At 35.0% G+C, this 14,341-nt stretch overlaps 1 protein-coding gene across 3 annotated transcripts; it reads right to left on the reverse strand.

Moving 5' to 3' along the window:
* Nucleotides 1-786: 786 nt before the first annotated feature.
* LOC585308 (NAD-dependent protein deacetylase sirtuin-2) lies at nt 787-14,341 on the reverse strand. Of its 3 annotated transcripts, XM_030999329.1 has the most exons (15): nt 14,194-14,341; nt 12,999-13,061; nt 11,953-12,090; nt 11,447-11,488; nt 10,922-11,028; nt 10,256-10,381; nt 9,345-9,468; nt 8,961-9,026; nt 8,101-8,156; nt 7,465-7,541; nt 6,981-7,032; nt 6,359-6,426; nt 5,484-5,550; nt 4,166-4,377; nt 787-4,125 (listed from the first exon to the last, which is right to left on the reverse strand). In XM_030999329.1, exons 1-14 carry the CDS (start codon nt 14,207-14,209, stop codon nt 4,177-4,179), a joined length of 1,203 nt encoding a protein of 400 aa, XP_030855189.1. In that variant the 5' UTR covers nt 14,210-14,341; the 3' UTR covers nt 787-4,125; nt 4,166-4,176. The 3 variants fall into 3 exon arrangements, with proteins under 3 accessions (XP_030855189.1, XP_030855190.1, XP_790234.3); XM_030999330.1 differs by having other exon boundaries at nt 787-4,377; nt 12,999-13,058; XM_785141.5 differs by having other exon boundaries at nt 787-4,377.

Consider the following 14,341-nt stretch of genomic DNA (forward strand, 5'->3'; position numbering starts at 1 on the left):
TAAGGGGGCATACCCCCCAGCAAATGGCCAAAAGAAGGAGAGGAAAAGAGACGACGAGATAGAGAGAGAGAGAGAGAGGGAGAGAGAGAGAGAGAGGAGAGAGAGAGAGAGAGAGAGAGAGGGAGGGAGGGAGAGAGAGAGGGAGAGAGAGAGAGAGAGAGAGAGAGAGAGAGGGGAACAGTAATAGGGGTAAATAAATAAATGAATGATTAATTAAAAGAAATAAAAAATAATTAAATAAATCAATAAAAAATAAATGACGAAAGAAATATATATAGATAAATAGATCGTCATATGAATAGAAAGCGAATGGGACAAGGCAACATTAACAGATGTAACCAACCCTTCCCACCCCCTTTAGTCAATCAGCTTGCTCTCTCATCTTTTGACTTTATCCACCTGGTAAGAACAGTGCCCCCCCCCCCCCCCATCACCCATAATAATACTACAGCTTGCCTCCACCGACATGGATTCACACTCCACTACTGAGGACCACATCGAGCAACTATCGCAAAGGCACAAAGGTAATTTTGAACATTTCAGGATTAACGTAGCGCCTTTCATCAAGGCAACATGAGCCAGGATAGTTTAGCAGAAAAACAAAGACCTAACAGGAATCGTGACAAAATTAAATTTCCCTCTCCTCCTCCCTTCCCCTCTCTTTTCCTTCCCCTTTCACTCATAAACGCACCATGAGCACTTACATGGTACAAAAATACCTACATTCACTAATACACATTTCTATAATTTAGCCGACATGATAAAAACATTGACAATATCGACTGCTTTCTTTGTAATAATATATAAAGCTTTATTCCATATATGTTTACATTAATTCCATAAACATTTAACAGTGTTACAAAAATATCGATACATGTATTACATGTTTCACATACTGAGAAAACAAACATCATGAAACACAGCTCAGTCCAGACTAATCCAGATTCGACTTATCACTGAAAAGTTGAACACCCTTACTTTTACAATAGCCAATATAAATAAAAGGAAACTTAAGTTCTGCTTATAAAAATAAGAAATAAAACGTAAAAAAAAAAATATGATTATACCACCATGATCCCAATATCACTTGGGAAAGCAGTAAACAAGCAAATGCATCAGTTTTACTTTTGAAGTTTCCACCTGCATTTCATTAATCAATTGACTTTCCTCACTGCTACATACCAACTACATTTGAAATCATCTAAGACTGCATTTAATACATTTCCTTACAATGTTTACTTTGCTGAATACCTTTCATTCCTGAAGCTTAATGAATATCAACTATTTGATTTAAAATAAAAATTGAAAACTTTAATGTTCAAAGGATTAGGAAGTGTTCATATTTCTTTTATTTCTATATTTGTTATGAACTATCTTATACACCTTTCCTTCACAAACATAAGACATACCAACTTTAAAAAAAAATCTTACTGAGTGTCAAAGAGGAAATCTATACTCTCCTTGTATTCAGGAAATGTTAGTAATTGTATTTGATTAAATCGATTCTTATTCCTGATTTACTGTCATATTCACCTTTCCTTTCTGGAACATAAGACATACCATGTCCCTGGCTTACTATTGTAAGTACCTGATGATTATATCTTGAGTCTCAATCATGAAGAAAATTTATGTTAAATATTGCCAAGGAAGTAAAAGACTTAAAAATGCTAAAGACTTAATAAAAATAATAATAATAGTTAGCTCTTATATAGTGCATTTAATTACCGAAGGTAATACCAATGCGCTTTACAAATGTAGAAGACAATAGAAATAAAGACATATATAGAAATAATTACATATAATTATAATCAAAACTTACAAGTTCATAGAGTATGAGAGAAGAGATAAATATGAAGAAAACAATGAATAACAACATTTAATACCCTGACATGTTTACAAAAGCAATATATGAGTTACATTGTTATTCAAATAAAACACTAATGTAAGCAATACAATTGATCTTTATAATATATGTTTTCTAACTACATGTAAATAGAAAATCAGGAACATTGTCACTTTGGCATTTTTTATATCAATAATTTAAAAAATCTAAAAGAAAACAATAAAATAATGTTTTAAAACTGTTAATGAAATTTCACAAAACCATCTAACCTACATGTACTCCGTGATGAAGAATACAATTTGTACAGAGATTGCACTTGACACCAATAACCTTCAGAGAGGCTTGCCTGTCATAGCAACAACAAGTACACAGAACTAATATATGAAGACATTAAAAAAAAAAAAAAGTGAGTAGTGAAAGATATCAACTAATTAATGTGATAGAAATCTTTCGTTGATACAAGCAAATTCGACAGCCACCATCAATAGAACGGTTACTAAAACCTTAACTTTGTCTTTGTACTGAATAAATTGCACTTTTAGTCCTGAACATAAACTGTATCATAAAATAATTCTATAGATTAGTTTTTAAAATATGAACAACTTTATCACATTCCGATTGTGATGTACTATCAATTGATAGAGAACCACTATTACTTATATTTCCAAAAAACGATACATCAACAAACGACAAAAAAAAACAACACTGCAATTTAATAATACACATGTACCGGTATATAGAAATATTTTATCCAATTCATCTATAAATTCAAAACATCATACATTATAAAAGAAGTCCTTTCCGTTTAAATACTTTGTTACTTTTTCTAATGCAAAAGTATATAGCACAACATTTCAAAATGTACACTTTTAAATTTTGTATAGACAGCTCTTTAGTTCAGTGAAGAGATATATTGTGTCATAAAAATTTACTGGGTAACATTTCATCTTTAAAAATGTAATTGTAGAGGACTTAGTAAAAACAACAAAGTGCTTGACCTATCGACATCACCAGTCATAGAAATGATAGACAATGTTCTTTTAGATATAAATTTAAAAGAAAAGATATAAGATTTTGTATACAAAATACAAATGATCAATATTAACTTTATAAAAGGGATTCAATACACACAAAAATATCTCAATAAGTAATACCAAAATCATGAACCCTTCTCAGAATCTTGACTAAGGCAACAAGGATATCTCCTACCCCTCCCTAAAATCATGGTAGACATGACTTCAGAGGCATTTCATTTTGTTTGAATAGGGAAGACAACAAATGTTATATTTTATGGTGGCATTTAGTATCCATAGTGTCATTGCTTATTTGAAGAGAGGGAATCCACATAAGCCTTGTTTTACTACATATGACAAGACTTCTGTTTTATACTTTTCACCAACATTACTGATATAATTGATAATTCATGTTAATGTTTATTTAATGAATATCATTCTGAAATTGAGCCATCATCTGAAAGATTCTCATTTCAAACCTTATTTTCAGGCTTGATTACACTAAATATAATTTAAAAGATCAGTCTTTTTAGCACTATAAAATACATTGAGCACATGAAGAATATGGAACTCATGCTTGGTATACCTAATCTTTCAAAATGAAAACTCTGATATGTAAAAATAATGAAGGTTGAAAGCATATAAGTCTTACTGCCTTTTCCCACTCATAATTCTGACACACAAACCTTAGATCGACCGAGTCAGTCAAAGTACTGATATGTCTTTCAACAGCAGTAATTTCCTAGCTGATCATGATCAATAAAACAAAGTTCAAGAAGTCTGTCAGTAGTCAAACTGCAACTTGGATTATACATGCACAGTTTCTTTTAATTGCTTTAGATAAATCTCTCATTTTCTAAAACAATCACCATCTAGTTCCAAGAACAAGCATGGCCTATTCAGGAGCAGAAAAATAGCATCCTTTTAAGGTCCGGTAACATATCAATGACAACGATAACAATAAGGCCTAAAAAAAGATGTTGTATTGCCCTTTTGGTGCCAGCACCATGGTCGGTCAGTCGATTTTCTTCTTTATTTGCTTTTTTTCCCTCTATTAGTTTTGAATGCTCTAATACATATTTTTATATTCATTAACAGTATTTTCCTAAAAAATTATAAAAACAAAAAAACTTCAGTTTAAAGCCGACCAAAGATTTAAGGATTTTGTTTCAGAATCTGAGACAAAGTTACCGGATCCCTTTACGAGGTTCTACTTACCATTGCTAGTCCTGTCCCAGGATCAAAGCTAGCTCTACCCTATTTCTCACAAGGAAGCATCCGAAGCTATTGTTTCTCCTAAACTTTTGTTTCTCTTGATCATTAATCCTTTTTGGAGCTGGGTTTCTTGTCCTTGGTTGGTGATGCAGAAGATTTCTTTCCAGGAGATGCAGATGTTTTGGGTTTCTGGTCCTTTGTTGCTGATGTAGGAGTTTTGGCAGTCTCGTCTTTTGTGGGCGATTCTGTTTCGCCTTTCTTCTTTTTTTTGGCCTCACCCTCATTAACAAGAACTGTCATTTCCTTCTGCACAACAAGAAAGGAAAAAGAAGATATCAAACAATAGAAAATAATTTCTAACAGGAATGATTTAAATATATTGTCATAAAAAGAATAACAGGTACATTCACCATGCAGAGATATCCTTCCCAGGGGAAGTCAAAAGTGCAAACAATTAATTCTATTACCTTAATTGCAGCCCAACTGCCCTACCAGGAGGTAGCAGTGAACTTTAACCGAGTGACAGTGGCAAATGCAGATTAATGTCTTGCAAAGGACAATGGGACTTGAACTGTGAACCATGTGATCCACATTCTGGTGACGCATCCACTACAGACTATCCTACCTCTATATATATAATGTTTAAGATTTTCCAATAGAATATAGGCTTACTGGTGAATTTTAATCAACCCTGAGTAATGAAGATAGAAAATACAAAGTGAAAATATGATACAATTACCTCTACGCACTATTCTATTTTGAACATATTTGTGGCTTACACCCAGTAAATAAGATCGATTGATCGATCTGTAATTGAAAAAAAGTCAGAAAAAATCTTGGAGCCAGCGGGATTTGAACCTGCCATCTACTGCTTACCGGGCAGCGACTCTACCACCAGTAAAATTGAACGATTACAGAGTCCACTGAAGTAATTTAATCAAAAGTTCCATGGAGGAAAGTGGAAACCATATCCTTTTAAAGTATATGTTTGTTAAATAAGAATCAGAGAATGAGCTTAGTGATACAGATACATTTGTACTTCCAGATCTATGAGATATGATCTGGGTGCTTAGCTTGTGATACAGCTATGATGGCTGACATTCTAGACCCTCTCATCAATCATTCAATTGCTAAATCATGTTCACTTTTTATTTGATTATGACTACAAATATGTTCCCCTGCATAACATGAAAGACAAACTATATCTTCTGTACACTGAATCACTCATAAATGTGAAATTCATCAGCCCTCATTTGTCAGTTATCTCGCAAGTTTTTAATCATTTGGGGGCAGTTTATAATAAGACCATATAAGTACATACCTCTATACCATTTAGGAAAGGTTCAATTTCTAAGTAATATCCAACAAGCCTGACTTTTCTCAAGATCAATGTCAAATAAGTTGAAACTCACCTTCCAACCAACAAATCCAGCAAGTTTCTCACAACCTTCATCGCATGGGCCAATGTAGGCTACATCCCTGCATGCAAGAAAATACATACACGGAGGCCATGAATAATAATAATAATGATAATAATATAGAGCACACATACCGTCCAGGGGCGCTCATGGCGCTAGCTCAGCAACAGTTCTCTTCAATACAAGTAAAGTACACAATTTTGCAATATCTATACACCTGTATCACCCATTTTAATCCTCAGCTCTGCCCGGTGCCCTCCAACTGCTCCGTTCACTGACAATTTATGGGACTAGCCCAGTCAGCACATTGTTCACAGGAGCTCTAGCATCTGAGGCCACCAGGCCCCATACGGGCAGCCAATGAGACTAAAGGGTGTTAACTAATTAATTTCAGATGTATATACAGTACAAATAAAATATCAATCATGGATTTAGTAAAATAAACTTATACAACTTCAGGAAGTACTGGGTTACAGATGGAAAAGGCAAGTCTTAAGACAATCTTTAAAGGTGGAGTATGTTGCAATACAGCAAAGTGATGGGGGAAGTTTATTCCATAATTTGGCTGCTACATGTGAAAAAGCATGGGTCTCTTACGTTGTAAATATGTCAACTGCAGTGATGGATATTTGCTGCTTTAATCCTCTACATGTACACTATCTTGCTCATTAGGAGCAGTAGTCTAGTAACTGAATAATGTGAAGTTTGAAATAAAGAAAAAGATTCCAGTCATATATAATACTCATGCAAGGCATTGGCTCTTCCACCATTCAGTCTCTAAGACTGGATGCATTAAAGCTGTATGTATCCTAGTTTCTTCCTGATTAAAATAAACTTGTTATATAAACATTACAGCTGAAAGATCATACCTATACTTGTCATCTGAGTCAAAGTCCATGCCCGATGGAAAACCAAACATCATCATCATAGGGTCAGCCTGAGGAAAGAGATTCACAGATCAGCAAAGTGTTGATTTACAGAACTTTAAGATTTAAAAATTTAAATTTAAAGCTTGTACATGTATATAAAAAAACTACTTGCACCGAATTGAGATTTTACTTCCCTAGCTAGGCCACAATAATTTACTGTTGTTGTCTGGCAAGGCATGGTAAGGCTTGATATACCAGTAAAGCACAACATCACCTGCATTATAAACATGGTGGATATTGCAAGAATGTTCTGAAGCAAATGTTCCCCTAACCCCCATTCGTATACCTTTTATTTGTTCAGTCATAATCAGAACATTTGCTTCTGGTATACATTTCATCAATTTGTAATAAAATAAAATAATATAATTTGACCAGGTCTAATTTCTTCATATTGTCTACTTTCACACTGGGCAATACTACAGCTTGCGCCCCTACCAAACTGATATCGCATTTTAAAATGATAAAAGAAAACTAATGTTTTGCTACTCAGAATGCAGAAGACATCACACAACAGCCAAGAGATACTGCTATCATTGCAAGGAGGATAATTCAACTTTCTCACCTTTCCTGATTTCTCCATGTTGATCAACAATCTAGGAGTCATCTCTGGCACTCTGATGTAAGAACAACAATGATTACAGCATAAATGGTTTCATACAATCAAATTATCAGTGATCAAAACTAACTGAAAATTTGTTAACTTATAACACTTGAGGCCATCTCATGAAAAAAGTGAATGAGGGGTGGCTTATATCTGATATTTCATGAGAATGTCATAGGAATATAGTACAAGCTAATATTTTTTATTTTTTTTATTTAAAAATACTAAAAGGGAGAAAACTTTGAGCCACATCTCAACATAATTAATGAAAGATCAATTATTTGTCCTCCTAATTCTTTGTACTGACCTCTCTAACATCTACAAATACACATTTGGTATAAAGTATTACATGCTCACACTTAAAACCCAATCATGTGCTGTTGATCATGTATACAGAAACCTTTCTTTTTTCAATTTAATTTCTTTTATCAATTGGTCAACTTACTTGTCAATCAAGGATGCAAATGGCTGGACAACAAGTGAAGTACCCATCACAATAAGGAGATCACATTGTGGAAAGTCCTAGGGGTGGTGAAAGCACATCATATTGACACATCATATTGACAGGTCTTACTGAATACATCGGTTCTATCATTACTACAATTACGCTGTCAAAAATTGTGTTAATGTTAAAACATAATATGACCAGATCATGATGCAGTTTGTAGTTATATATATTTTGCAATCATCCATCCCAGGGGATGTTCAAGGTGCCCACAAGGTTTCATGATTATCCTGGCTTAAGCCAAACAGCCCTAAGGCAATGACAGCAATCAAGGAATCAGTTTGCATTCACACATCATACAACAACAATTAGGAATCTCTCAAGGTAAATTAGGAAAACAGGAACAAATGTCATCTGCTATAAAAACCAAGTATTATAATTTTTTGGACAAATTTCCATTTGATAATTCTATATTCCACATGATTAAGAACTATTCACTTCAAGATTGGTGTTGCTATCAAGATTGCTTCCTTTGAGATATTTGTGTTGCATTGTGAAATACAGAGAAGATAAAGGTCATTTGAATTGCTCATTTACAGAACTATTTCAAACTCTTGCTAAGGATCCAACACACACCTCAGACACCAAAGTGGGAAAGCGAGGAGGAAGAGATTCACCAAAGAATACCACATCTGGAGAAGAAAAATAATGAAAAAATGTGCATTAGCTATTATTATCCATGATAAAGTTTAACTGCCTCTGGCAAGGGTAACGTCATTGTTGAGGTACACAATATGCAACAACTTCCAACTCATTGATGACATCAACTGAGTGGTCCCGATATCAAGACTTAATTGGAATGAGAGAATTCAGTAGTTAACAGGTTAATTTATACAGCATAACATTCTATTTTAATGTAATGCTATGGTCACATTACCCAAAAGTAGCCTGCTCGGCGGCCAAGCGGCGAGTTTTTAACCAATTCTGCCCGGCGGCTGCCCGGCCAACAAGCGACGGCCGTCGAGGCACCGCTCGTTTTTAGGGCATCGCTCGGTCGCCGCTGAAGTTTTAGCGCAGAGTTAAAATTTGGTCGGCGCCTACTCACTTTTCACTCGCCGCCCAAAATACGCTCGGTGCCTGGGCGGTCGCCGCCCGGGGCACCGACCTAATTGCTGGGCAATGCCTGATTCCAGCAGCGACTGAGCAGGCCACTGATTGGTCGGTCGCCGCTCAGATTTGTGACCATAGCTTAAACAACATGATATATGATACATTTTTATAAAGGACTCCTTACTCGATACATAACACAAATGTATCTTATCCCTTGTATCACATATCAATTTAATGGGGAATGTTACAGAAAGCGTCTCTCCATCGGCACATGGCACAAATGTATCATTTCCTAGATGTTGTAGTTCGATGACTTTTTCCTGGAGTATTACCATCTTCTCTGACTCTGAACAATATATTTCATGACCTTATATAGAACTCCTTACCTGGTTTGACAACTCCTGTCTCATTACATTTTGCACATCTTGGAATCAGATCAGCCATAATCTTCTCTGCAAAGCAACCAAATCACAACATCTCAATGTCTTTCAACAACCACAAAGGTAATATATCAACTCTAAATGTCAGGAGTAACTACCGTTGTTTTCATCAGGTCACTGATTTTATTAATGAATATTGTACGTATTTTAAGTTTACAGTGTCTACTGCTTAATTTTGCGTTGTACATTAGATTAAGAAATAGTGATGATCACATTTTAAGTGTAGAGCATTATGATGCCACAATTTCAGTAGCTTATAACAGTTGTTGTAAATTTTTCTTGATGACAAGTTTTGTGAAACAGGGCACAGGATGGATATGGCTTTAATACCTCTCATTGACTCTTCTGTGTACATCTCATTGCAGTTTAAGCAGTGACCTGTATGAAAGGATCCATGGGCCTCCATGATCAGCTCATCAGGGACACCTGCCATTCGATCTAGGCCATCAATATTCTAGGAATATTAGGACCAAAGCAAAAAACAAGGAAGATGGTAATGTTTTTTGTTTGTTATCAGTAGAGAACACAAAGAATATCCAAATCATAAATATCAAGTGCATTCGTGTGTGAAGATAGTTTTGGTTTTATAATACAAGTACATGTATGCTTCTAGGATGTGATGCCTGCTCCTCTGAGCTGATGATATACAAATGACGACAACAACAAAAAAGAAGCCAATAATCATGGATTTTAAATTGTATCCTTCGTCCTAACATATATATGGACATACAATGTATACATAGGGGGAATCTGCTATTAAAGGCATCATTTACCAATGTTAAATCTGAGATGCACGGCCCTAAGTGTTATAAGTGTCTGTGATATGGTGTCATATTGAAGCCCTAAAAAAATTGCGCTTCAAAATAATCAAGAAGTGCCTCAAAAAAGTAAAAAATCAGAATTTACCATACTCGTTTTCCCCAATAGACTGTAGTGTACAAAATTTGTAATTCCAATCATAAATATCTTGATAATAAGACAGACAATCGGCTTGTAAAAGTCATGGGGTTCATGACAGGACTAAAGGTTTATAATCATGATTGCAGCATGAGCTAAATCCAGGATTTTGTTTCAGAATCTGAGACAAAGTTACCGGATCCCTTTAATGGCACGCACAGGGTTAAGAAAAAATCTGAAAACTTGTCTTGTAAGATCTCAATCCAAACATGACAAGTACCGGTATTATTTTGGTTGTGACTTCCTATCCATAGCATGTACAGGGTGAAGATACATCTACAAACCTGTGTGTAGTGTCGTAGTAAGATTCCCTTTTCATGTAGCAAATGGATGAAGAAGTGACTCGGTGTTGGGTAGAATGCTCCTGGAAACAACTCTTTACTTAGGGTAAAAAAAGGTTCTGGATTTTCCTGCATACAAGAATAACAGGAATAAAGATGCATACAAGAATAACAGGAATAAAGATACATAAACTTAGATTTCAATGGGAAGTTTTACACTGATTGGATATTCAGCTGATACCAGATTTTATGATTAGACTTCACCCCGACTAATCAACTTTGAGCACTACTGAGTGCAATTAATTCACATGCTTGGATGGTATGGTATGACATACTTTGATTGATTGGATTATAGCTGATAAATAAAGGTGTTTTTTTAGTGTATGATTCATGTTGATAGAGCTTGAAAGCTACAAGGTATACTTGAGGGATCATCTTCTCAAACAAAAAGGGCAAAACAAACAACAACCTAAAAAAAAAATTAAAAAAAGGAAGAAAAAAAAAAACAATCAATCATACATGGTTATTCACAGCACTTCCTTATTGACAAGGTTAGTGTACAAGAATTTTAGGAGCTGGGCTTAAAATCCATAACCAATCCGGCATACCAATTATTTCAACACAAGGTAATATTGCAATTACAATCACTTGGATCGATTCATTATCTACCTTGAAGAAACCAATCTCAAAGATGGCTTGTGGATTTGGTAAGTTGTATTTTTGAAGGTTATCATAGAGACCGGTTCCAGGAGTTCTGAAGTCTGGAATTCCTGCAGCTGCATTGATAAAATAAAACACATCAAAATGATTAAGATGACTTCACTCCACAGGATGTATGGAATAAGCATACTAACTGTCCTCATTTTAATAGATTTTATTTACATATGTAAATAAATGTAAATATCCTGTTTAAAAATCCAGTTTAAACATGATAAACTGATCAAGGTCTAAAAGCTATTATTCAGATATGATAACTCACCATAATGATCTCTTAAAATAACATTCCAACCTCTTAAGATAGTGAAATGTGAGACCAGTCATTAATCAGTAGCGTGAATACTTCTGATATATCTGATTGACAAAGATGTACTAGCTATTAATGATTACTGGTACTTTTAAATAACAAACGTAGATACTGAATTCAGGTTCTTGTATCAAACTCTTATGATTACACACAATTCTTCAATTACTTACATGTTGATATTCCAGCTCCACTCATGACGATTACTTTTTTACCTGTTAAGAGGAAAAAATAACACATTCACCAACAATTACAAAAAAACATTACATATTGTCAGTAGTTTTAACATTCACTTCTACACTCTTCTTGACTTCTATAAAAAAAAAAAAGGAATTTCACCATCAAAGAAATTGCCTTGAATTTCATTTGGAATTGTTTGATCATACAATAGATACAATATAAACAAACTAATACAAATGTTACTCTTACCGCATAGTGCATAAAGATATGCCATGCATGGATTGGGACAAACTAGATCAATTTCCTCATCAATATTTGCTCATTATTCAACTATTACACATTTTGCACAAATAAATTTATCTAAAGTGTGAAATATTTAGAGTAGGCCTAAGATTTGTTTCATTCCTTGACAACAGATTTTTCCTCCACTATCAGACATTAACGATTTACGATTCAGGGCTAGATATGACCAAAAAGCTATACACAAAGAGTGGCTCACATTTTCCTTCTTTAATGAAGTCTGCAATGCCTTCGAGAGTCAGTTCCTTGAGTAGCTGTTCTGGTTTGGGCTTTTCTTCTTGACCACTACTGCCTGCACTCAAGTGGAATCTTCCCAGGAAGTTTCTCAAACTCTCCACTGTATGCATATATTTCATAAAAGTAAAGGGTTAAAACCATCATCACTATTACTATTGGCAACTGAATATGAAAAATGATCCCGTCACTCCTGGTACACTGACCTGTTGAACAAAGTGACTGAAGCTTTATTATACCTTACACTGTAACATTTGAATGAGCATCAGTAACTGATACATTTAAGATATTCACTATATTCAAACCAATGTTCTTCCAAGAATGTGTGTTGGTATTATGTAGTGTCAACCATTTGAAGTAATTTGGAAGAGTGGTTATAGCAATCTGTGTTCAAACTCTGAAAATAAAGATATAAACTCAAATAAACTCTTATGTAGTTTTCAAAACCTCACAAGCGGATATGAAATTTTGATGCCCCTCAAAGCAACTTATCCATCTAAGTTGCTGTTGTGGTTCAGGCTTTTCTTGAAGAGTAGCACTGCCTTGATTGAATGTGAGACTATCAGAGACTTCCAAGCCAACAATGTACATGATCCTAAATATCCACAAGTCCAACTTCATGCATTTCAGTATAATTAATGCCAATGTGATGGCAATCGATGATGCTTATCATTGTTTTCCCTATTCAAAAGAATACTTCCACCTGTGTATCACTGAATGTACTGTTTGGTGCACAAGTGAAAAATTAGTGAGTAACAATTACATATAACTTTCATGAGCACTTATCCAGTAATTGCTTTTTTGTACAAATGACCTTTATTTGCCCATTTGCAGATATCTATGAACCAGCTTTTTTCCATCTTTAAAGATCACCCTTTCTTATTTCTCTTGAATGATGCTTCTTAATGAATTGTGTTTTAAAGGAAACCAGTGTAAAATACCACCTGCCTATGAAGATCATTTTTTGTGTCACCCTTGGGTGGTCTTTCTCTACAGTTTCAATGTACTTACCTTGTGAATCGACTGATTCACTTTGGTCACCTTCTTTGTCATCTGCCCCTGCTGCAGCTCCTTCTGTTTCATCAGTAAAGGAAGAAAATGTACCAGTATTTACATGTATAAAAACCACTCATTCCACTATCAAATGATGGGTGGGGGGGGGGGGGGGTAACAGAGGGTCTAGCAGCCATTTATCTCTTGCATTAATTTGTATTACCCTTTTCTCACCCTTGTATTTTCCTGAACTAATTCATTGAGATTTGCTGATGAAGAAAAGTAACATAAAATCAAACTATTTAATTACTTAGCCTTAGGTTCATTTCAAAATGATTTTGTCATGTTCACTGATCTAATGTCAGACGTAGCAAGGCCAAGAAAATATGCAATGCTGGTAAGCCGAGCCCTAGGTTTCTGCCATGCCCAGTCTTCAAATCAAAAAGTCTCAGCCAAAATTAATAGTCTACTACTACTACTACTAGTACTACTAAAGACTAACTCCAGGGAGCGCCGACACCGACGCCTCCCTGCCCCTGGAGTTACTAATACTAGGCCTACTACTTTTACTAGACATTAGTTATGATTATTATGCAATGTTGGGGACCAACTAGCTAGTAGAAGTATCATGGGAATCAATCTATTAAGTTAGATATTCAATCTTTTTGGGGGTCAATGAAAATGGACTTCAATTTGTGGATTAACTAACAAACACCCGACTTAGGTGCCACTCCAACAAAGCATAGAGAGTCAATGCTAATGTGTATTGACCTCTAGCGCTGCACTACGTGCTAATAGGCAGCAATTGCACACACAAATAGTCAATACACACATAGCACACAAATGCAGGTTATGAAGACGATGTGGCTGATCGGCAAGTTTGACCATGGACTCACGTCTCACGATTTGAATTTTTAAATTATTCTTTCTAACAAAGTTGCAAAAATTGTATTTTAATGCTATTTAGCTAGTAAGGTACCAATTTTTAGTGAAGTCAGTTGAGTTTTGGACAGTCATGTTTGAAATATTGAGAATCAATAGCACAGCTTTTAATAGACAGCCAGGATAGTAATGCAACTACGTGTGGTCTTTGAGCTGAATCCGGAGACAGTTTTACAACATCAATATACATTAATGGGACATGGTAAAATAGAAACAAATTACAATTCTTCTGAAACTGTGTTAAAAATATGTTTGATAAAAAGAATCATACCGTTCTTGGCTGACATGATGCTAGATAACTGTTAACTGATCACCAAGATACCAACCCCAACACAAGTTATCAAATGATTTCCCGCGACTGACAAGACATTTGGGCTTCGCCTTTTTATTGATATCCTCGACTCAAGTCTCGATGTACA

The sequence above is a fragment of the Strongylocentrotus purpuratus genome, unplaced genomic scaffold (assembly GCF_000002235.5).
Source record: "Strongylocentrotus purpuratus isolate Spur 01 unplaced genomic scaffold, Spur_5.0 spur5_scaffold_5, whole genome shotgun sequence".
In the NCBI taxonomy this organism is placed as follows: Eukaryota; Metazoa; Echinodermata; class Echinoidea; order Camarodonta; family Strongylocentrotidae; genus Strongylocentrotus; species Strongylocentrotus purpuratus.